The sequence below is a fragment of the Serinus canaria genome, chromosome 5, assembly GCF_022539315.1.
Source record: "Serinus canaria isolate serCan28SL12 chromosome 5, serCan2020, whole genome shotgun sequence".
NCBI classification, from domain to species: Eukaryota; Metazoa; Chordata; class Aves; order Passeriformes; family Fringillidae; genus Serinus; species Serinus canaria.
The window spans coordinates 38,014,682-38,040,940 of NC_066319.1; the positions used below are offsets into that span (position 1 = coordinate 38,014,682).

General features: G+C 36.1%; 1 protein-coding gene across 2 annotated transcripts in view; it reads right to left on the reverse strand.

Moving 5' to 3' along the window:
- Positions 1-26,259, reverse strand: part of SLC25A21 (solute carrier family 25 member 21) — a 234,730-nt gene that overhangs the window by 93,392 nt on the left and 115,079 nt on the right. For both annotated transcript variants that reach the window (XM_030240551.2, XM_050975884.1), the window contains one exon: positions 6,459-6,507. In XM_030240551.2, coding sequence (XP_030096411.1) covers positions 6,459-6,507 — 49 coding nt within the window. The remainder of the gene's footprint in view (positions 1-6,458; positions 6,508-26,259) is intronic.

Sequence of the window (26,259 nt, forward strand, 5' to 3'; positions counted from 1 at the left end):
AAGCATGCCATGCTGTCAAATATAAATTATGATTTTAGGGTATTTCAGTCTAAAAAAGCACCACCTATTCATTTAAAAACTCAAGAGCAGATGGCAGAATGTGTAATCAAAATTAAAAAAAAGCTTGAGAGATCTGTAGCAGTCTGATTTGAAGATGCAGAAATTCAGTTTCTATCAAAGAAGGGATAGAATTATTTTAAAATCAAGAAAAGAATATAGGTTACAGAACTTCCAAAAATCTACACTGATTTGAAATCAGGGGTATCATCAAGCAGTTCTGGTGTTTGATCACATAGAATATAGTATCACATGAGGACATGATGAAGCCACACTTACACAGCTCCTTTTATCCCAAAAGATTTTGACACTCTTTATAAAATGTACACATGGTACACCTATGAATAACCAAAAAAAACCCAAAAAAACCAAACCAAACAAACAAAAAAAAAAAACAACCACAAAGCACATAGGAACAGAAATCACTTTGACCACCATTGCAAATCAGTGCATCTGTTTAACAGTGTACATCAATACTGTTCTTTAATTCAGGGAAGGATTTAAATTGCAATACTATATCTAGCAGGAATTATTAGCCCATGTGCCCTTATTGATTCCTAACAGATTGTACATAGAAGGAAAAGGAAGGGCAAATTACAGAGCACTGGATCACATCCACATCCAGATTACTAGAAACTGTAAAGTCCTCATTATAAAAAAATTGGATCTGTACATAAATATTCAAAGTATTTCAGTGCTGAAATTCGAATGATAAAACCAGAGTATAAGCTGCAATATGCACAGAAACCCTGTGAAAAATTGTGCCAAAGGCCACTGATAATTGAAGGAAATCTAATCCCAGAGAAAAGCCTTGACATTTGGATGAAATAAAGACATTAGGCTGAGTTTGTAAGGGATTATTTTTACTTGGTTCTTTTTCTTCAAAATGAAAAAAAACATTTCTCAAGAAACTATCAGTTTCAATATATTTTTATACACTTCTTTTAGATGACAATGGATGTTGTTCTCAACATTTTCAAACAAAACCTTCTGTTTTTCTAGTTCAAAATTACTTAAAAGGCATTGAAAAGAAAGAAAGGGAAAAAAGGAAGTGAAAACTTCCAAAATCCAAAATTAATTGCAAGAAGTTTCATTGGCCACAACTCATTGTTTTTCTAGGTCTTCTGAGAGTTCACTGCTCATTCCAATACAGAATATTTTGGTATCCTGATAATTTTCCCAGGACAGGAAGACTATTTTCTGCTTGAAAACTGTTACAAATCTAACTAGAGCAGTTGGCATCAAGTACCATGAACTTCACATGGCCTGATGCAAACCAAGTGAACTATGGTCACTTGGAATTGGTAACGTTGTATAAGGACAATGAACTCTTCCTTAACCAATGTTTTTCAGAAACAAGCTCCACTTCTGCCCATTCAAACAAAAAAGACCAAAAATCAAAGAGGAATTAATGATATAAAGGAAGTAGCTCTTGCAAAATAACAGATGGAATGAGATCGGAAACACATGTAGTGAGCTGAACTTTTTTAATAAGACCAAAATGACAGAATTGGAACAAAGGAACAGAATGGATAAACAGTGCACACAAATCAGCAGAACAGTTGCTAACTAGAAATGGGTCTGTAATGCTGATTCCAAGGCTTGATTTAGATCTCAAATTATTTTTTAGATTTGGGCCTTCAGACTAATGATGTTGGTTTAGAATTTTTCAGAAAGAGTAGCAAAATTTAAAATCTCCATCCTGACTGCAAAAAAATTTCCTCCACAGTTTCTAAGGTGAATTATTTTCCTGATATATTAATTGCTGATGTTCAGGATCACACATGAGACCAAAAGTCAGTCCATATGAAGATTCTGATCTAAAGCTGAACCATGTAAAGAGGCATTACAGTAGAGCAATGGACTGCAGCCTTCCTGCCAAAGGTGAGAAACAGCTTTAATAAAAAAAAACAGGAACATGTGATAAGTTGATCATGAAAACAAGTGACACCTAATAATTTATTCTCTTGATAAATCAAAGTAAAATCTTTCAAAATAATGTCTCCTGGGTCTCCTTTATGCATTGATTTTGAAATTGCACGCTCATAACAACGTGAGACTGTGAAGGCACAGCTATATCAAAAAATAGAAAAGACTGTTTCAATATAGAGAAAAAATAAAATGGAACTGTGAGTATTTGAGTTAACTAGAGAAGTATTTAAAAACTGCCCACTGAATATATGTTTAAAATGTTAAAAAAGGTCACCCTATTCTATTATTATAAAAGAACAAACTAGACTTTCTCCAATTCTTTATATGGTATTTGGCATAACATTCACCTCTCTTTGAATACATTGACCTAAAGTAAAAAACCTCTAAATACTCCAGTGGTATGAAATCATCTCCACTGAAGTTAGCACAGATCTGAGGACAATTTGGTATTATTGTGGTGTGAGAGAAACCATCTCTCTTTCAGATATTTGTCTCAAAATGCATAGAGATGTCAAATTACACCTAAAACAGAATAGAGAAGTAAATGATTCCTCCAATTCCCATAACATTTTTCCTGTTCACAGGAATTTCAGACACATTTTCTTTTCAGATGTTATACATTTGAAAGTTTTTGATTATGTGTTGTTATTTTTTAATCTATTATTTGAAAACAGTCATACATTTCTGCCTTTGTGTTGTCTATTAAATTGTGTAGATAATTGCTAAAAAAATTCCTCAGTAGGTTTCCATTCCTTAGCTACTTAATACCAAGTCACATTCAAAATTATCATTTCCACACAAATATATGTTTCACAGTTTGTATGAATACTTGCAAAGGAAATTTTGAAATTGTTTTCAAGAACAATGGAGTCACTAAAATTCAGCTGTGTAAATACTGGTGATAATCAAAGAAAAAGCACATATAAAGGGAATCAACTCATAAACCTAGGGAAATACTAGCTAAAATTTTATTTCTACTTGTAGCTCTAATTTTCCAATGTGACCATTGGTTGCATGCATTTTTTGAGGTGTTAAAATGTAACAGCAAGGAAAATTCTATGTTAGTGCATTTAGTTCAAAATTATGGAACTCCTGAAAACATCACTTTTATGCCAGCAACCCAGTATTAGGGAAATGAGAAAAATGAACAGTTTGGGGTTTTTTTCCTGAGAATTGAGATTACCTCTGACCATAACCTGGAACTGTCAGAGACCACAGCAGGATCCTCGTTACCAGCTAGGCCTGCTTGACTGATTCCTCAAATACAATTAGCTTTCCCTTGGCTTTATACAGCTCCCTGTAATTCTCCCTTTCTCTCACCACCTACGCACCTGTGAGCTTCTGCATAAATACTAATTATCCAACCATAAAACGTAATTAAGTTCTGAATTTTGTATATTTGATTGAGCCAAAAGATATAAACTCTACCTGGAAAAGCACTTTACTATTTTTAAATTTAAAGTCTTGTATATGGCAATGTCTTGTCCCATGCATCATGACCTAGTATGTCATTTTGTTATCCTTTGAAAGTCTCATGGATGAAAACAACATTACAGCCTGCATTATGCTTCAGACACAAAAAAGGTACAAAGTAAGAAAACCCAATTCTTTATCCTAAGATAAGACACTTTTCTCCTCCCTCACTTTCTAGAAAAGAAAGATAATCTAGAGCTCTTAATTAACAAATAGACCTTCTGTCTTGACTGTATCTGTACCAAAAACCTCTTGCTACAGCTGTCAATTCTCATACATGGACACACAAAAAAACTTACTAGACTCTGCATTTAGGAGAACAAGAACAGAGGTTCAGTAGTTTATTTAATGGCTAGCTTAATCATAAGGGTAACTGATATAAAATAGCTATTAGAAACTGTTCTATAAAAAAAAAAATCAGCACATCTATATATCTTGCAAATGAGAAAAGAGCTTCATTTAAAAGAATAAGTGGGATTCATAAAGCTAAAACAATGGATCATAGTTATCTTTATATAGCTATCAGGAATTTATTAGAGTAGTGATCTTTGGTGTTCTAGCAGAGAAAAAAATAAAATTATTTTCAGATGTACACTTAGGAAAAAACCACTTCATTAAGCATTTGGATTGTCTATGGTTTATAAGCATGTACTTATATACTGTTCCTCCCTTGATGTGAGCAGATAAACAAATCTAGCATTGTTACTGTAGAATAATAGAAAATTGCTAAACACAGAAAAAGATATTGCAAAATGTTATAAAAGAGCCAAACCATTTTCCAGGGTTTCAAAATAACCTTTGACAGAAACTTTATTTTCTCCAATTTTTTTATTAAAAACATGCACATACACAAAATATCAATGAGGCACAAAGCCACCAGTCCACTAGATGTGAGCCAGTGACATCTTCCCTAAACTCCTTCAGAACAGTAACTTAGATCAATGAGAGTACAATAATTTGAAATGGCCACAGGAATCTTTTAACCAAACACACTTCTTGAAAAAAAGGTAGGAAACTCAAAACACCATAAAAATTAAGGAACAAATGGTGCTTTCATACATCCTTTCACTAACCAATAGGAAGGAAGCCCTAAACCAATCACCAAAACTGTAATAGCTGGAAGTGATACGGAAACCATGGATTATCAATACCATGTAGGGAAAGATTAACACACAACAGTACTTAGAAGCACTGCAAGAAAGGAATAAAGTCAATGAAAAACTATTAGAAAACATTCTATGTCCAAAGTTCAGAATTAAAGCCAATGTTTCACTTGAACTTTCAAGGCCATCAAAGAATTAATCTGCTATAGTAAATTGGGATCATTACAAAAGGAAAGGAAGAAGCATGATGTTAGGAACGTAGAACAAAATGATGGATGAGATCAAAGGATATTCTATTCTTGGTTTTGTCATTTGCTTTCAAAATGTAAATGTTTTGAACTACTACCATCTGCTGAGATCTGCAGAAATGTTACTGCAAAATCTGTGTAATATCTCTGAAAACATCTGCATCAACAAATCAGAAAAACTGTCACATGGGTGCTGCCCACTTCTACAAAGAGCTGCAGCTAACTCAATGGAAGAGTTAACTCAATGGAAGGCTCTTCAAATGAAGAAATTTGTTTAATGAATTTTTTTATTTGATTCGGCCCCTCAGTTTTACTTTGATCGATAATCTGATTTCTTCTGCACAGCTACTGTTCTTACCTTTCTTCCTACTTCTTTCTTTCTTCTAAAAATTCCACTGTTTATGGGCTTACATTTCAAATTTAAGGGTTTCCTAATTTTTACTTTTTATTGTGTTTTTAAGGATTGTTACAGCTAGACAAATATCCCCATACACCCTTTAATGCTTTACATTTCAGGACTTCAGATCTGAAAAGCCTTTTCACTACTAAAAGTGTGTAAAACTCAGTAAAATCTCAAAGAGACACGGGGAAATCTGTCCTTGTGTTCTGAGAGCCCACTCTGTGGTTCCTATCAGAAAACCAAGTACATCTGTTGACTGCCAGTACAGATGTATAATTAAAGCATTTTTCTGACACGTGATATGTGGCTTACATTAAATTATGAATGATCTACACTCTTACTACAAAAAACCATGACTTCTAATTCAGTACAAAGAGAAAAACAAGCAGAAGTAAAACCAAAACTTGAAAGCTAGAGGTGAGTTATAGCACAAACTGCCAAAATGAAGTCTAAAGCACATCCTTTGGGGATCTCTTGACAGAAGAGCAGGACAGATTTTTAACTTTTAAATGTGGTCTTTTATTTGCTTTGTTTATACCCTGTTGCTTCTGAGTGTTTCATTTCAATCTCATGAAAATCTTGTTTTAATAGCATTGTGGTAGTTGGAGGGGCAGAGAGGACCCTCAGAACCACCAGGTGCATTGTCTCTATATGTATCAACACATCCACATTATGAAGGGATATGGAAGCATTCCCTGAGCAACCTCCAAGCCTTGAGGAGGACCTAGAGCACCTCAGCAGCACTTAATGCAGCTGGAGCCTGAAGAACTGTCCCCTGGCATTGGCAATGACCACAGACAGACTACTTCCTTCTGCAAAATGCAACCTGCAAAAAAAAATGCATCTCAAGGTCTTAGGCAAATCACAAAATGTAATTTAAATAGAAGCCAAAATGCATCCATAAAAAATATATGGTATTTCCCAATTACATATAAAAGCATTACTGCGGATATTACATATCCTAAGTGAATTTAACTTTAGCCATCTTAATGTCATAGCATTGTGTTACAAGAGTAAAAATACATGTCATAAGCAGATTTAACACCTTTAGATGACCTCTAATCAGAAATGTGCCATGCTACTCAAATTCCATCTGCCAAATTCTGTAAATACAGGTAAGTAAATATAAATTTCATTAGAGGCAAAAGTTATCTTACTGGGAGAAGTTCTAGGCTTTTATTTTTTGACAGCTTGTAATTTGGATATCTTCCAGTGTCAACAAAACCTGTTCAAGCATGATCTTACCTTGTTTTCACTACATCAAGGGGATGCATCAGGCAAATTTCTACAAGACCTATAAAAGAATAACAAAGAAAGGCCTAATAAACATTTGTACAAACAGTAATTTAATTTTCATTGACTCCAACAGTTTTTGAAATTTGAAAGGCAAAGTAAAAACCTACACATATCATTGAAGACACAGTACTCATACACCTCATAAATTAAACATGTGTTTCTGCAGTGTGTGTAAACCATTGGGCTTTCCAACAGTGAACAGAGCTAGTTGTTCACTGGAGTGGGCTAAGTGAGGACTTTAGCTACACAATCAATTTAATCTTTGTTTTTGCTCAGTTTTCTGACTTAAGAACAGTGGGAACATTTGACTGGCAAGACAAATAAAGACATCAAGTCTTGTTGAGAGTAGCAAAGGAAGGGATCTCAGGTTGGCTCTTGCTTCTTTGTCATACAAGAACAATTCCTGAGGACACTGCAGACTGCACTGGTGGCTCAGATGCAATTGATGTTAAGATGATTCCTGAGCATCTGAGCTGCAGCCTTGCTGGTTCTTTGTCCTACCCTGCCCTGTGCTGATGCTGATGTGTGGTCCTGGCTTTTCCTCTTTGAGTGTGAATCTCTAGGGGCCAGTGCCAAGGCGAGAGAGATCTGCAAGATCCCAAATGCACCTGTCAATACCACCTTCAAAGCTGGCTCTATTATTTTTTTCCACCAGATGAAAAGTCCATACATAACCCAGGGAGAACTTTCTAGTTAAATTTCTAGGTTTGCCTGCTCTCCTTTCCCTTTGGCATATCAGCTTCATTTCAAAGAGCAAACAAGTAGTAAAAAGATTTATTTATCAGGACAACTGTAAAAGTGTGTTTTAGAGATCTGTCAATCTGCAGACACAATAAAAACCACTACACAAATCTTACAGGACTTTGAAATGCCAAGAAAATACATGCATTTATTCCTAGATAATAATTACATGTCTTTGCAGTTTCTGTGCCCTGGTTATTAGGACCCTTAAATGCCCACTCATGCTTTTTACCTAGTGTAATAAATTCAATGCTACATCATGAAGAAACAGGTCGTGAAGACTACTTATTTCAATGTTTGAATGCATTTATTTACTTTATTTATGATTATTGTAAAAATAATTACAAGGCCTTTGTAATAAAGAATGTTTTGATGAGTTGGAGCTAAAAGTCCAAAAATCTTGATTCAGGAAAGCATTCTTCTTCAAGTTAAATTCCTTTCTTTAGGTATAACATATAATCCCACTGAAACGAAGCACATGCTCATGTTCCACTAGATGCTCTCCTGTTTCAGATGTCACTGGATTAAGTTCCACAACCTGTCCTCTTCCTTTATTGGCACACACCACATCAGAGCTTAGGTGTTACTAAAGTTACCAGTCTCTAACGTGGTTTGTTACATGCTAGGCAACTCAACTACTTTATTTTTCTAAGAAAAGTATTGAAATTAACTCAAGGAGAAAATCACATTTTGAAATATTGTACACAAAAACTGTGGAAAGAATGGAATTTTGGCCCTATTCTTTGACAGACTTGATGGAGGAAAGCTCTTGGTGAGCTTCATGCAGGAACCATGCCCTGCCTGAGTGGCACACATTGCAGTATGTAATCAGTATCAGAAACCTGAGCTTCTTTTCATTATTGAATATAATCTAAGGGAGCCCTGAAGTTTCATATTTTGATTATTTTAGAACTAATAAGTTTAGTGTTTCAGGTGAAACAGGAAAATTTGGGATGTGGTTTAAAGTTTATATCAGAGAACATTCAATTTCAAAACATTATCTACTTTTTATTTCAACTTTATGCAAATCTTCTGAGTAACACAGATACTTACTAGGTAAGCCTTTTATACTATAACAGAGCATTAGCAGAGGGAGGATTCTCATTCTAGTCAAAGGAGATGTAGCCAATAAATGCAATAGAGTTTTTAGCTCAGCCTATATTAAACACCTATATTAAAAATTATAATTTATTTTCTGCTTGATGCAGTTTACATATTGAACACATATATTACTGATAACTGTTACATATTTATCCTAAGGAATAATAAACTATTTATACAACAAGAAAGAATGGCAAAAGTCTTTGCACATGAACACAATGTTCATGTGCAAAGAATGAGGTAGCTTTTGGAGGTAGCAACTGAAGGAGAATGTAAATTGTAATGTTAAAATTCTTCATTAAATATATTTAACAGGAATTTACATTAAAATTGAGAAGATGTTAAAATGTTTAAACTGAGTTCCTAACATAAAATACTTGCTGTGATTTCTCATTTAACAGAAACAATTTTCATTATTTTCTATCATTACAGTCTAATGCATAAAGATTGAAAAACATAAAGTTTTCCAGACAGCCACTGATGACTAGTTTTGAATTTGAAGGACAGTCTCAGGTTAATATTTATGATCATTGTTTTGCTGTATTTTCTTTTCATTCCATGTAACATTGGGATTTTGCAATTTTGGATAAAAGGAAGACAACATGGGTGATATCAGCCAGAGAATATTAATCTTAGTAGTAATGAGATTCATTAAAAAGAATGCAATTTTTTCAATGAAAGCAAAAGCTGTCATCATTATTTTCTGGGCAAGTATATTTATTGCTGTAATTATTGTCCAAGAGTTGCTTCTATTTTACTAAAATAAGATCATATCACGTTTCACATAAGGGAACCATCCCAAAATCTATAAACTGCTCCAACAGCTGCCAACAGGTGCTTTGTGAGTGGAGCTGCAACTGAGTATTTCGGTGCTGGCAGGGGGCACAACCTATGAGGTTTTCCCTTTCCATCCACCCTCCTTTTCTAAGCTCTCTTTTTCCAACCTTCTCCCCCTCTCCCCGTTTTTGATCTTCTCTTCCATCTAATTTTGGCAGATAGAGCCTACAGTAGGGGGCCAAGCACGGGGCCAAGGGTTGTTCACCCTATTCTGTTTTTGCAGCATTAATGACCATTTTGGGAGAAAACTGTAGAGTGCCAGAATTTGCCTCTATTTTCTTGGTCCTTGTAGGATAATTTTTAATTCAGGCATTTTTCCAGCAACTGAATCAGATGAATTCCGAGGTCCTTGGCAAGAGCTCTGTTTTGATAAGTTCAGGATTCTATTGGTTATCTGCCTTTCTCAGTCTTTCCTTTGTCTCATCACATAATTACACACCAGGTTTTAAACGATGTACAGTTACTTGATTTCACCAGACTGAATTCTTCAAAAGATGCAGGGATTATGACACAGCTCTCTGAAGAGCACCAAAGGACTGCACACTGTGCAAGACACTAATGGAACAGCTACAAACACAAGCCACATTTTTCCATCTACTATAGTAGTCATGCAAATCATTACAACATCCTACTTGATAGCCTGCCCAGAAAGTGTGGTGGCCCTTCTAAATTACAAGCACTCTGAGATGTGCTCAATAAAATAAAATATATTGCCCTTTCTTTAGCTAATGTTCATCAGCTTTTTGACAAATTCAATTAGCACTATGAAAATCTAATTTACCAAACATCTCTATTAGGATGCAATATATCTTAACTTTTCACTCTGCAAAGACTACTGTTTACAGACTTAAAAAAAATAAGTAGTTAAAATAGTTACAGATACATTGTCCGAAAAATACTCTAATTGTCCCATTGGGTCTCCTTGGTGATGTCACATGCAAACTAACCCAGAGTGATATATGATGGCCTAATTATGTTTAAAACAACTCTGATCCAACCAGCTGAACAAGAGCCCAAAGGAAATATAGGAAAGAACAATTACTGGGTCAGTCCAACATTTGTTGTCTTCTGGGTGGGAAAAAATTCCCTGTGAAAACCAAATACTGACTATAAAACAAGACATAATCAAAATCTGTGTGTTGAAGAAATAACCAGCTGTCATCATTGACGTGCTCTGAGCATACACAAGTGGAATATCAAGAACCAAGAAGGGAGTCCAGAACTGTATTATGTAAAACATTCTGCTCAGTAACTGAGCCCATGGAGGGAATAAAATGACAGAAAATGCTGACCCCCAAACTGACCCTCCTCAGTAAATCATTTTCCCTTTCTCAACTAATATCTTCTGTCTTTAAATTGTTTCCCATTATGGATTAAATTACATTTCCCTCTACAAGATTCACACTTAGAATTTCAAACTGGCAATTTCACATGCATCTCTTCAATGCAAACATTTTGGTGACTGGTGGCTATTTTGAGCTCCTTTGTTCTTGGTTGCTCTATTCCATCATTCATGCAAGTCTTGTATCAACAATCATACATGGCTTGAGAATACTTTGACATTGTTTAAAATATGTTGTAATTGTAACAATCCATCTGGCAAAATGTGAAAGCTTGAGATTTCAGCAGCACAGGATTATAGCTCTCCTTGTATCTACAATGGTTTCCGTGCTTCATCTATTCACTGCATAGGGAGAAAAAGAATGAAATCTAGCTAACAGTTCTTGCAAAATAACACAGGTAAAAGCAGAACCATTTGGGCTTTGGAATGCCTTAGAAGAGGACTTATATTTTTATCTCCAGCATTTCATTGATCCTCAAAGCTATGAACTGAAAAGTGTGAAGTGCCTGTGATGGACACTGATTTCTTTCAAAAGAACCTGAGCAGCTCACCCTCTATGTGTTTTCTGCATCATACATGAACACAGATTCAACACAGATTCAAGAGATGTAGAGCATGATCCATGTGTTAGTTCAGACAACCCCCTACAGTGTAGGAGCCATTATGCACCCTCCTCCCCTTGTGTTACTCATTTCCCTGGAATAACACAGTCACTGGAGAAACACAACAGACAGGAGACTGGTCAGAGAAAATGTGGCAATAAACACATCAGGCACTGTATATTGTATAGCTGGAACAGCTGATATTTATTTTGGCTTTTACATAGATATAGTTACAATGTACGAAATGATCATAAATATTTTATGTGTACTATACATTTCCTTCTGAGAATACAAGTCTGACAGAAAGAATCTCGTGTTGATCTTCATATCCTAATCAAAACAATGACAAATTCCTCTTAAATATGCTTTTCTCTTGGCTAAAACACTCCTTTTCAACAGATGGAGCATGGACTCTTCCTGATTGTAACAGCACTATTTCATAAACTATCAATGCCTGGGAAAAAGCATCCCTGCAGTGAATTCTGCACAGGTTAATTAATTTTTATCAGCTGGCTATATGACTTAATCTTCACAGACACATAGAGCTTTTACCTGTTCTGTAAGGGTACACCTTCCTCAGAAAAGTCCACAAAATGTTAGGTTCCCTGGGCAGCCAAGGCTCACTCCCTTCCTAGGGAAGCAGTAATGTGCCCTTCTCAATTGTAGTACATGTGAACTAGGCTCCAAGGAAAACTATACAAGAGCATGCACAGACTGTGCTGAGAAAGATCTACCTGTTAGCCTTTACTTAAGAAAGTGACACTTATTTTAACTCTTGCCCAGGATTCTATTTAGTGATGTGGTACGGGATTAACTAATGGTACCCTGGAGATCTTCACAGACATTGGTAAGGAGCCAAAGCAATGCTTTCCTTAGAAAATGTAGAGAAATGGAAAGTTACTCCAAAAAGTACTCCATAATGGCAGTGCTGTATTCATGAGTCATTCTTCCTCAGAGACCTAGTTTACACAGAGAAAATACACTAGAAAACATGTTAATTAAAAATGTTGTTGAATATGATTTTCCCCTTGGTGTAGATAAGGATGTCTGTGTATAAAAATGTGTTGGCTGATCATAGGAGGATCCCAGGAGGAGCTGCTGATTTACTGTCACATTTTAGAAGAAGTCTTTTGCCTGTCTGCAGGAGGAGGTGGGTCATGCTCAACTTCTTGTTAGGTAACAGTGTTCCTTAACAGATGCAACCTGTCAGTGCAGCACTGCTATCTGGAATGGCTACCCCCAAAAGTAGAGTTGGGAACAGTCATTACCTGTTTTTCAAAAAAAGAAAACCAAACCACCCTGGACTTCAGCAGCAGATGGAAATTTTTGTTGCTTGGTCTGTACTATTTGTGCTGAAATAGGTCAGTGCTCTCACAAGTCTCTCCATGACAGCAATTCAACTTGTGTTCAAATAATAATGGGTCCTTGGTTATATGGCATAGCAGACAAACATTCTAATCTTCAAGGTTTCAAGCAAAGATTCCTCAGGGGCAGGAGAATCACATCCTAGATGTGTGGAAGACAGGAGCTGGAGAGGAGTGTGTCAGGCAGCATTTTGTCTGGACCAGCTGTTGCTCAGCCTTCAGCCCTTCATCCTCCAAGTCCCAGCACACAGACATAGCCAGGAAGATGCTGCTGCTCAGTGCTCACATCAGAGAGTTCAAACTGCTCATCTTTGGAGCTCACAATTCCAGCTAGTATCTGCTGCATTTCACTGCTGCAGGCCCAGCTAAAGAGAACATTATTACCAGATGGGGAACTGTTCAATTCTATTGCAAATATAAAACAAATGTAATTGTAGTCTATTATTTTTGCTGAGCTTTAAAATTGGGTTACAGCAATTAAGTGAATGAAGACAGAAAATAGTACACATCTTCTTAAACAGTCTGAATAATTGATACTCAAACTAAAGTTGTGATCTATACCTGGGCACACTTGCACAAAGCTTTGTATCCTTGGAAGAGCAAATTCCACCTTGAGATAATACATGAGAATACAAGTACTGAGAGGTTATTATAGTAATGATAAAATAGTATTTGAAATTCAACATTCATCAATAAGTAACATACTGAGAAAGTATTTGTCTTGCCTCAGGGACTTTGTTGGAAAAATGAAAAAATTAAGCCCCCTGAGATTATTCTTATATTTTAGTTCCTTTTTTCTGTCTTATTTTTGTTGGATGTTTAGATTGCTGACAAATGGTCCTATCAAGCAATGGTAATTCCCTTCCACAGTAGTTCTACCCTAGTGTAGGCATTTATTCAGTCTAACACAAAACAAGTTGATACATGTTGATTCAATGGGAGTGGGATAGTGGTAAATATTCTCATCAGAACCATGATGAGCAAATCATGGTTCTGATGAGTCTACCTAACTTACATTTAGCAGAATTCTGCAATATTTCATCAATGTATTTCTTGCCTATGTGGTAAAAAATACTTAGCTTTAATGTTCAAAGCACGTATGTAAACTGCTCTAAATTTAGCACAAATTTATTCATTGTTTCATTTCTACATTCAACATTCAAGGCACAATCAGTCAGATCAGGAAATTATGCTCATGCTGCCAGCAATAACCACATCTTTATACCTACTGCTGCCTAAAACACAGCTCTATGAATCTCTTAACATGCTTCACTTAAACTGCTCAATGCTCATTTATGTTCTTTAAGTACTGAGTAAAAACAAAGGCCATCTTCCAGTTTAATTTTTTTTATTTGCTGCATACTTTAACGTGAAAAAAATTAAGTCCTTGTTTCACAGTCCTACCACCTCGATTGACCTCATGCCTATGGCTTGACTAATACTTACATATCTGTCATTAGAGAAATCTATGACGATTTGGAGGACTGAGTTAATTTTAAATTATGCACAGTTAAATATATTTATAGTAAGTCTAGAAGGAATTCTCAAATCAGCCAGCAAAAATCAGTGTCTCACACCAAAGAATCTTCTACTGGAGCTACATGTCTTTGGAAGACAGGTTCTTCCAGACTCCAATAGCATATACTACTTTCACAGGGATGCAGTTCCAATTGCACTACTCACACAGAACCTTTCTGAGGCAAAATGCAATATAGAAATGTTCTTTGTATGGTAACATCCACAAAATTTGTATTTATGACATAGTCGAAAATAAAGTTTTAGAATTCTAGACTTTTCACACATTTACCTAATTTTAAATACCAAACATTTACCTTACTGTTCCAGTGAGGCTAAATAGCATGGAGTCATGCAGTCTAACAAGGTGACATTTAGGTACTGACACAAAATATAATGGAGCAAAACACAGCACACAACACTAAAAAAACCCAAATATTTTCTTCAAGTTCTTAAATTTTATTCAGGTCACCAGAATTTACCATTTAGAATGTCAGAGGAATTTGATTAATTTTAATTATCATTTAAATTCTTATTTTAAAATAGTAATAAAAACATTAAGATATCAAACATCTTTCTAAAAATACACTGAGTTGGATTTACAAATTCACAAAGTTGCTTTTTCCAAAATGACTAGCATGTAGGAGCTGTTTATATAGCTAACTGATCTTTTTCTTTAATTAGTCTTTCTGATGCTGTATTAGCATTGAAACTTTGCATTATAAAATAAACACTTGCAGTTTACAAACTTCAGTGTTTGAGTCTCTAGACACAAGTGAAAGGCTATATAGTGTGCAAATTCTCCATAAATTTTTCAGCAAGTATTACAGGCTATTATGTCACTCAGATATGACATATTCTTTCCTTCATGTGTGCCTGAAATGGAAGTTTTTTAAACCATGACTGAAGGGACCACTGAGGTCAGCCCTGGGTTACATGATGTTTGTGTCACTACAGCTTCAGATATTTCAATGCATATTGAATCAATATTCCCGCAACAAAAAATGTGTAACTGATATTTTTGTTGCTGCTATAGTAAAATGCTTCTCAGTAAACTTGTTTTCATAAGAAGTTTGCCCATTCATACGTCCCAGAGCTGTTGTAATCTTCATTGCTAATGCTGATCTAAGAGCATGGACATAATTTTATTTCTTGACACATTTAAAGTTCTCTAATGAATAAAGCAAACAGCTTATGGCTGCTTGGACTGTCACTCGATTGCCCTGGAGGGTTTTAATGTCTTTAAAATAGGCCTCCTAGTTTGTATTTAACTACCTTGCCCACAGAGGTCTGAGGGGTAAGGCAGATCAAAGATGTGCTGGCAACATAAAAAGCAGCTGTCCTTCATTTACCTTTAATTAGCTACATCTGACCAGATTCTTTATGGCCTCTTTGTCACACATTCAACAGTCTATAAGCCTTCTGACCTGTCCTTAAGGACTCAACCATTACAAGAGTTTCAACAAAACACAAATTAAAAATATGAGACACAGATCTTTGAAAAAATATTTGGTCTCACTATAGAAATACTACCCGAGGTAGTAGTATTTTGGGTTTATCTGCAAAAGCTACAAATTGCCCAGTATTTGGAGTGTCAAAATGGAATTGATGCTGAGCTTAGACCAGCTGTTTACAGTTCTCTGTGTACTACTCAACATTGCAGTGAATAAAATTCACATAACCAGGGATCCTATGGAGAATGGAAAGCCAAGCACGCGCCTCGCCTCTTTGGCTGGGACACAAAGTTGCTCCTGCAGGAGCTGTGGCACTCACTGTAAGGGAAATCACAGATCTGCCCCCCCTCCTTTTCTTTTTTACCTCCACTCTGCACAGAGTGCACACCAATTCCCAGTAGGATTTGGAAAGTTCTGTTGCTGCTGCAGGATCAATAAGCGGTTCATGTACATTACAACCTTGCAGTCAGGGTGTACTGAAAGCTTGTATCATCAAACTCAGGCCCTTACGGAATAAAAAAAGCTGTTAAACACAGCAGCTGGAGTGTATGCTAAGTTACTCAAGGCATTGGTCCTCAGTCACACAGGTCATTATATTAACCCACTGGATGGACATCTTCAAATTACCTGGGCTGTGGGTTAGGTCCTTTCATGAAGGATTAGCTAACTAAAGAAAAATATAGAAAAGATATATACAAAGTAGAAGGGTTTCAAAATTTGATTCTGTTGTCTAAACTATCCCTTTGTATTGTCCTCTGTATGTAAAAACAATTTATAAAAACCTTAATTTTTTTCAAAATTCCAAGCTCTCAGGCTTCCCTAGGAAAGTTTTAGTTAATCAGATCTCTATGGAAGTTAGTACACCTTCCAAGAAATTTGTGGTGAGGTACATAAACAACCAAATAACCTTCCTCAGTGAACCTACATTAGCTAGCAGGTGTGGCTGGAAGACTTATTCTTCAAGAAAAGGCTCCACTTTGAGCAGTATACAGAAATAATTTCTCCCCAAGGCCACAAAGCTTGAGGGATTACTGTTGCATCTCAGCTTGACTCTCACAATGTTCTTTTCTAGTACACAGTGTACATGTACTGTATACAGTGCTTGACCCAGTGTATAGCTGACAGACTTATTCTTCATTTATTACAAAGGCATGCATCTTTCCTCTCTCATTTAAAAGATTTTATTTTAACCAGGAGTCAAACCTATTTCCATTTATAACTAAAGGAGAAACACGCATGAATAAATAAAATTAGAGGACTTAAACACCAATTAAGCTTGCTTACTTTTGTCCCATAATTCCTAAAGCTGAGACTAATGGAACAGTTATTAACAAGATGTGGATTTTTTCATGCTTTTTACCACCAATATAAAGACATATTGAAGTACACAGATGTATGAATAATGAAATGTGAATACCAGTTTCAGTTCAGGTGAAGAAAACAAATAGAGATACACCAAGTAATACTGAATCTGTAATATAGATAAGGGCAATTTTCCATGTACTAGTCCATGTTACACTGAAAATACATCAGCCTTGACTGGGACTCTCCTGTAATTCCAAAAACTGTCAGAGAAACAGATTGCCCAAAGCAAACCTAACTGCAGGAATAGGAATGGTCCTAAAATATTACCATTACAAAGTACTTCAGTAATGTAGAATAAAAACTTATTCTTCTTCTGAATCAACAAAAATAAATAATTCTTCTGGGTACAAATATCTAAACAGCTTAAAAACCCATAAAAATTTTGTTTAAAATATAAATGCAAGGCATGGAACAACTACTATTTAAGACCCTTAGAGCAGTCAGCTTTGGAATGGTTGCTGAAGTGAACAACACTACAAATAGGCAGAAGTGCAAAAAATGTATTGTGAAGTGTCTTACTCTTGGGGAAACCATGCAGTCACAATGTGATCAGCTATCTTAGGGTGAGGGTGAGGTCTCACTTGTGCTCTTCACTAAATTTCAATGGCTTCAATTTCTTGCTTTTATGGAAAGACATGTTTCAGAAATATCAAGGAGAAGTAATTCCAGTTTGAAAACTTCCTTTTGTTCAAGATCTATGAATAATATTTTAGACAAACTACACTCCAAAGTAAAGTATGGATGCTGTAAAACACTACTTATGACTATAAACATATGTTTCAAATCAGTGATTTTATATGAAAATACATGAAATTTGGCAAAAATAATAGCTAACATTTCATCAGGGGAAAGCTCAGTATTGAATGTCCATTGCCTGGAAAATGAGACAACTGACCACAAAAAAGGGGAAAAATTCCAAAATTAGTTTATAATGATATGTAGGATTGAAGAATTGCTGCCCCTTAACATAGCAGAATGTGTTCATTTTAGTTTTGTAAACTGGCTTTCTAGCACTCTTTGCTAGTCTGTATTTGAATGACTTATGAAAAAGTTTTGGGTCCCATCAAGATCAAGTTGAAGAGCTTTTTCCAAACTTCACTAGTTGCTGCAATATAAACTGAACAATCCATGATTTTTTTTCTGTTTGGTGTGAACTGACAACTCTGTGGCTAATATAGATTTATAAAATTTTTATGAAAAACTCAACTACCTTTAGTTCCCTACATACTGAAAAGATTTATAAACCAAAATTATAGGTAAATTAATGTTTTACAAATGCTCTAGGTCCATTTGAGGTAGCTATTGAAAAATTTTCTTAAAACAAGCTCTTTTTACTGTTTAACAATGAATACTACTTAAAAGCAAATTTAAGACAATGTTTTCTCCTATTTCAACTGCTGTAATTTAGACTACTAAGGGCATTTTCACAACAGAGCTTCTTAATCTTTTACACACCTAAAATAATATTTAAATTTTTTAGGAAAATAAACATTGAGGCTCCAAAAGTTTAGATTTTCACCCAGTGTGTGAATATTCCTGACATTTTAAAATACATTTTTGTTGGGGTTTTTGTCTGTTTCAGTAGTTGTAGCATTACACATTGACAAAAGAACACACTACTTTCAAAAGTTAGTTGACATGTCACCAGTTTTAAGTTTGTGTTTTCATTAAGAAATTTGTACTTATTTGCAGGCAGTGCCCAGAAATTTCCTCATACTTTACATAGATAACTAGAAACTGAATATTTTTGCCATACAAAAAAAAACCCCCCAAACCTCATCTTTGAATTACTGCTGTCCAAAATTTCCACTGAAGCTGTAACTTTATCTTTTTTTTTTTTTTCTATAATGGATCAAATTCCAAAAGATGTATTTAGAAGAATATACTCAAACTTTATGCATCCAAGCAAAGTAGTACTGTGATCCATGTAGTTCTTCAAAGAGATCAAAAACTAGATTCATCTTTCTTCTCCTTCTCCAATGTCCCACCAATATTAACAACACTTACAAAAGGATTACAATACAAAATTCATCCCAAATACAAGATGAGGCCTGAAACAACTGCTTTAAGTATTAAGATACTCAGGAGTGAACTCCCTGTTTATTAGAATGGAAGCATTTTCTCAATATTTCAGAGAAGTTCTATGTGTGTACTAGAATGAACCAGATTCTTGGTGTCAAGGCAAATAAAACACAATGATCAATTATCAAGTATCTGTGGATAGAATAAAAAATATAAATTATTTTCTTGAGAGTGACCTGTATACACAATGATGTCAAATATTCTAAGGTCTTCTACTCCATGCATTTTTTTGTTGAATTCTATGTTGTGGCAACAGGTGATGACAGCACCACTATTATGTGTTATTTTAGCAGTCACTGGTCTTCCCAGCATTTTTCACCACTCCCATCTGCTGGCAGTATATCATGGCAAAGATTCAAGAGAAATCCACTATGAAGCTGATTGTTAACTGGGAATGTCAACATGCAAAGCCATGTTTAGAATTAACCTGTCTTTAACATTTTCAGGCGCCCACACCCTCTCTTCTTTCCAAACCTTAATTACATCAGCAGCTTGACAGCAATAAAACAAAACAAAACAAAAATACAAAGAAGAAGTAGAAGTGGAAAAGGTGTAGCTCTATTTAACACAAATATAGAGCACTAATCCTCCAACAGAGGCACAGAGGCTGGTAACACTGAACTTGACAAGAGATAAATGTTTTAAAAAAATGAATACCACCAGCTAAGAAGGAATAATTTCCCACTAAAAGTATGAGGACTTACCACCACCGACTGTAATGATAGAAATTTTCAACTTCCTCCTTTGGGAAAATACCTGATTTTTACTGGTCAGTAACTATGAGTGCAACTGAATTCTTAAGGATCTTTTCTTGCAGAAGATGCATTTTCTCCACTAATTGTTTTAAAATGAGATCCTTTTTCAGAACAAAATGAACCCTCAAATCAAGCAAGGATGCTATAATCCCCTTGTCGATTTCTTCAATACATGCTCTAATCACCGACAGTGGTCAGCTACATGTCAATTTAAAAAGGATAACTCTAAGTCTCAACATAGCTGCAATATCTTTAGAGGGTTTTGCCACCTGAATAAAATGCCTCTGCCATGGTGTAGTGGGCCACACTACTTTTAGTACTAATAAAAATACTCTATATCCCTTAATGTGCATACTTCCCCTGCAAAAATATGTGTGTCAGAGCCAAGTAGTGTAATGCAATCAGCATCTGAAAAGTGTTCTACACATCCAAGCTTCTGGCATCTAAACAGTGGATTTCCTGAAATGTGCACTTCAAAGACAATTCATTGTTCAAACCTCTCCTCTCCACACCATCAATCCATCCTCCTCTCACAACAAAACAAACAAACAAACAAACAAACAAAGGGGAAAATCAGAGTTCCTGTATACTGGCAAGTTCAAGCGCTGTCCTCTTCACAAACTGTGAAAGCTAGGAATAAACAGACCCTGCAAGATCCACCCTGTAAGGATCAAAACCAGTTTGAGTGCTTGCAGAAGGCAAATGCTGACATATGCTTCTATATTGTGACATCAAAGAAGCAAAATTCCCTGCAAAGTTCCTAAAGATACAGCATTTGCATTTTACATTATTATTAGAGGACTGTGACTAATAGGCCCAATTAATTAATTTAATTCCTTTTGCTACCTTTCTATATTTATATTTGGAAATAATTTAACACAACTGAAAAGAATGACAAGATTAAGCAATTAGGGCTGAGGCCCCAAAATACCTAAATTACATATGTTTTTAGTTAAAACCAGACTTGGTCTTATCCTTTCATTTGGACTCCTTTTGCTTGTTAGGGTTTGGAGAATGCTTGGTGAACTGACAGCAGAGCAGACAGCTTTCCCTACAGAAAAGGTAGGAAATAGAGATTTTTTAGAAGAGAGAAAAGTAAGTTTCTTTACTTATTTTCCTGAACTGCCAGAGAACATAGTCCACTCTGCTTTAGAGCTAATTCTCTGAGCAGTTTTGATGTGATATCAAAGAAATAGAAGACACAATATAGCTTTTGAGGTACTGTGCAGCTCATCTAACACTGTTGCATCACACCACTGGCACCATGGATTCAACATGGACTGCTGGGTGAGACTAAGGTCTGATTAGAGCATAGTTCTATAATGTAGTGAAGTTTTGCAGTGTCAGGAAGCCACCATTCTCATCTATATCTGATATTTGTCTCAGAATTCCCTGCTTTCATAGTTCTTTGCAACTTCTGGCACTCAGCCACATATGGTGTTGTCAGTATGTAGACTTGGAAGTCCAAAGACTGTCCACACTTTACAGGGAATGGGGGAAAGAAAAGACAATTTAGGACAGCAAGAAGTTGTAATAGGAGGAAGGCATGGGAAAATTCTGGGACTTGAAGAAAGAAAATGGAATTCAGCAATGTCAGATAGTGTTTGCATATGAAATCTCACAGAAGAAACCAGTGGTGCAGTTTTGGTCAAAAGCCACATGTCAAACTGCATGTAGTGGTCTGGGGCAAACACCAGCACAGGCTGAAGCCAGACTCCCAATGTCTATACTCAGCTGAGTAGAACCTGGAAGCTTTCTACTGATGAAGACAGTGTCAGGGCAGCAGTGTCAGAAACTGCTTTAAACGGACACTTGCTCATTGACTGCTCTTAAGCACAAGTGTGAAACTGCAACACTGAAAACTCAGTCTGTAACACAGAGAATTCTTGCTGCAGCCACTGGTGACAGCTATTAGTGATATAAATTTTGGTATGTGCTTTTCTTGAACATGTGCTTTTGTGCACCACTACACTGGTTATTTTTGTTTTGCATGAAATCACGGCATAATTTAGTGTGGGAGGGACCTCCATTTAGTCTAACATAAAATCCTGGTCTGCTCCACTCTGGTGCTATCCACAGTATTGCTTCCCATGCAACATCAGTGGTTACTGGCTGCCAGCTGGACATCACACCACTGATCACAACTCCTACAGACCAGCAGTCCTGCCAGTTTTTCACTCAGTGACCACTGGTCCAGCTCACAACTCACCAACATTGTGACAATGCGTCCACAAGAGACTGTTAAACATCTTACTAAAGTCTGAGTATGCAATAGCCACCGTCCTCCCCTTGTACACAAAGCAAGGCACCGCATTAATGTACCATTAGTTAATGTAAAAATTGGGAGGACAAAGACTTAGTTGTACAGATCGCTTTGAGAAAAGATGTAATCCCTAATGGGAGTAGTCTTTACTTGTTTAAATAAAATCAGGCCTTTAACATATTTGCCCTTATTCTTATTTTATTTGTGATTTGGTTCTAACAGCTGGATATTACTTAAAGAACTCTTTAAAACAAACTAGGAGTAATTAAGTGAAATATAATTAATGTAATTGTGGGATTCATAGGCTGTTTGACTTTTATCAATCTTAGTGTCATAAATCACTGAAAAATATGTTCACTATAACAGAGCAAATCTTACATTTTAATTAGGGCAAACATATTACTAAAATCTTGGAGTTGTGTTTGGTTTTAATTTCCAAATCTCTCTTTCCTCTCTATGCAATATATATTCAGCATTTTTCATCCTCCATTTCTGTCTCTATCTGGTATGACAGATAAAGAGAAACCTCAAGTTAGAAAACATGAAAATTCTGTAACACTTGAAAAAGCATGAAATGACAGTTTGAAAACTTTGAAATTAGCAGGCACAGAGAACAGTCAGTTTTTAATATCTAATTTTTTTGATATTCCTTATATTCCACACTCACAGCTTAAGGCTGCAGATAATTTAAGGAAGCTACCTGATCTGGTGGAAGGTGTCCCTGCCCATGGCAGAGGGGTTAGAACTAGATGATCTTTAAGGTCCCTTCCAACTGAAGCCATTCCATGATTCTATGATGTTTAACTTGTAGGTTGGATGTTCCTGTCTTGGATAGCCCATGAGTATGAAATGAGTCTGTTCATTCTGAGCTAATTCCAAGAATTCATTCTTGCAGGAACCATATAAGTCCTTTAGAAGACCATCTCCAGGAGCCCTGCACTCTGGAACTATTCCACTAGGAAAGTCAGTGAGACAGCAGCCCTGCACTACTGAGCTGCAGGAGAGAATTGAAACTTGATACTTAAACTGGAGAGGATATCATCTGTGTTGCTAATTACCACTGGTTTTATGGTATATGTATAAGCACATGAATAAACACTTTGTATATGTTGCAGAGTCCTTAATTTATAAATGGTCTAGATTGCAACTTTTATTTAGTTTCCTACCATGAGACCCAATAAAGAAAACGTCACTGTTTTCCTCTAAAATAATGGCTCGTGCCTCTGCACCTGACTGTAATCATTGTAGAATCCTGTACTTAAATACAACCCAGTTCTGACTACAAATGTTTGAAAAAAAGCAGTTTTTAAATTGAAAGCTATTCTGAGGAAAGCAACAACCTATTCTGCACTATTAGCCTGATTTAAACAATAGCAATCATCCACCTAATTGGGTACCAAAGCACTCCTCCTCAGACAAACAAGCATCTGCTATCACTTTAAAAATAGTAGGAATTTTGAAGAAGAAGCTAAAAGTACAGCAAACAGCAACCTTTCTTTTAACTTAAATACAGTGTGTTTAACAAAGCTCACAAGTGCTGTCACAACTACAAAGATTGTTTTTTTCCTTCTCTCTTGTAAACAAAACCATTAGAACATTTTCTCTATTAAATTGTATTTGAATAGTGATTTGCTATGGATATAATCATGTTTCAAAGTTCAGATATTAAGTTTTGCATCCCTGTAGAGCAATGCTGAATCTGTGCTATACAGCAGACATGTGCATGGAACATAAACACTAACCAGAACAATATTTCTGCATGAATCATACAATCATAGAATGGTTTGGGTTGGAAGGGACTTCAAGTGTCATTTAGTTCCAATACCCTTGCCATGGGGACAAGGAGGATTGGAGGACACCACTCCTTAGATCAGATTGCTCAGGATCATCCAGCCTGGATTTGAGCACTTCCAGGAATGGGGTATCCACAACCTCTCTGGGCAACGTGTTCCAGTGCCTCTGAGTAAAGAATTTCTTCCTAACGTCTAGCTGAACCTTGCCCTCTTTCACTTTAAAGCCACTGCCCCAATTCTGTCACTATCTGTCCATATAAAAAAGCCCCTTTTCCTCCTTTTTATACCCCCGCCCCCATGGTACTAGAAGGCCACAATGAGATTTACCCAGACCCTTGTCTTCTCTTCTCCATTCTGAACAACTCTGGATCTCTCCACCCACCTTTGTAGGAGAGGTAGTCCAGCCCCCAATCATTCTCATACTCCTCCTCTGGGCCTGCTCTTTCTTGTGCTGAAGACTCCAGACCTGGAGGTAGCACTGCAGGTGAGGTCTCATGAAGGCAGAGCTGAGGGGCAGAATCACCTCCTTTGCCCTGCTGCTCTCACTGCTTTTGATGCAGCTCAGGATGCAACTGTCCCTCTGGTCTGCAAGTGCACACTGTTGGTTCATGCACAGCTTTTCACCCTGGGAATTCCCAGGTCCTTCTCCACAGGGCTGTTCTCAATGACCTCTTGCCCCAGTCTGCTCTTTCAGCTGATATTGCACAGTAGCAGACACTCAAGGAATCTGGCAATGCATACATTATACAATGGCAACAAAAAGGGTAAAACTTCAGCAATGACAGTTTAACCCAGGTCAGCTACAGAATTTACATGGCTACAGCTGTACTCAAACTTTGCCCACCTGGCACCTGACAACTGCCTAGTCTTTTCCCTTTCTCTACATTTAATTTTATGACTGCTATCCACCTGTTGTATCTTGCCATTTTCTGTGCACAATGAATCAGATTGTAGCTGTATGTGCAAACCTCAGCAGTAGGAACCATAACTCACAGCCTTGATTTATTAATGCTGTTACTTCTGAACAAAGAGTATTTTCCAATTTGAGATCTTAAGCCTTACTGCTTTCTTTTCACAAAATCATTTGTTTCCAGTTGAAGACCCTTTCTTTTTCCTGGAAGACATTAGAAAACATATTACATGTTCTCCAAAAGCACAAATAAATATTTAAGACCTGCATATTCTTGTTGTTCCCTGAAGATCCTGTGGGACACTGTCATTCATTAGCTTGCTCTGGGCCATTACATTTCTACACATTTTACTTATATTGGCACACAGCCAGCACTGACTGCTCAGCTCTAGAAAGCCCACATGTTTTTGTACTTTTTGAAACTAGCATGACAACCATTCTGAAGAGCAGCTCTCACCTGCTACACTAAACTGTAAAACCATGAACATTGATGCTCTTCTCTCTCCATTTAGTGCTGAAAGTGAAACTATTTTTTCAGGTGCAACCAGAGCCATATGAAATCTCCCTAATGTGTAGACATTCTGTAGTCATGTTTTTAATGGAACAGATCCATTAAACTTATCTAGAAAAGTAAAAGGTAAATTCAAGTTTTAAAATAGAACCTTGTGTATATTGCTGGACAAAAATCATAGCTCTGACAAATGCTGGGTAGTACTTGTCTCTTTCTCAACTTAAGAAGAGACTGAGAAGAAATGCAGCAAGAAAGATCCTTTGTGCAGAGAGAACCACAACAGTCTTCCTTCAACATATGAATGAATCATAACTGACTGATGAAAACTGGGGAAATACTGAACTTCAAACAGTATCATAGATCTGTAAAACTGGCAAAATATACATTGTTTACTTAGTTTGCACATAAACATGTAAAAACAATTAACTTCAATACATGTCACCTGAATAAATTCTTAGACTGTATGTGCTAACTAAGCATGAGAATTACCTGGATTCAAAAAATTAGTGAAAGCCCTCCAGAAATACAATGTGAGGATTTTTATTTAGTTAAACGTTTTTTTTTTCTACCTCTCATGAACCCTGAGAAAAAGGAAGGAGGAAAACGGAGGCTTTAATATAATCTCCCTGGGATTTTCAAAGTAAAGCAAATGGTGTAAAATGCTTTTCAACTGAAAATTTTTCTATCAGTTCTCCACTGACTACTCCCTAAGTTTGTCTTCCTCCAATGTTTCCTTTCTTGCTGTTTTTGAGCCATTTAATGGCAAGTATTGTCTTTAAACTGTAGTACTCAGAATAATCACTCAAATCAAGTTTTTAAATCCATTTCCTGTGTATTAATTGCTTACATTTCTTGGGAAGCTAGGAACAAAGGGGATTAGAAGAAAGCAACCCTCATTTGTGCATACTTATAGGCACTGATCTCCTGAAAATCTGACCCAATCTAAATATTTGGATATTTAAGTTTATGTGCTTATCCAGACAAAAAATGAATACCAAGTTTTCAGGAAAATATTGTAATCTTGCTGGATAAGGAATTAATTTGATACACTACAAAAATAATTAATATATACAGATTCAGATTGTTTAAAAACAATTTCTTTCCTTTTTCCACAT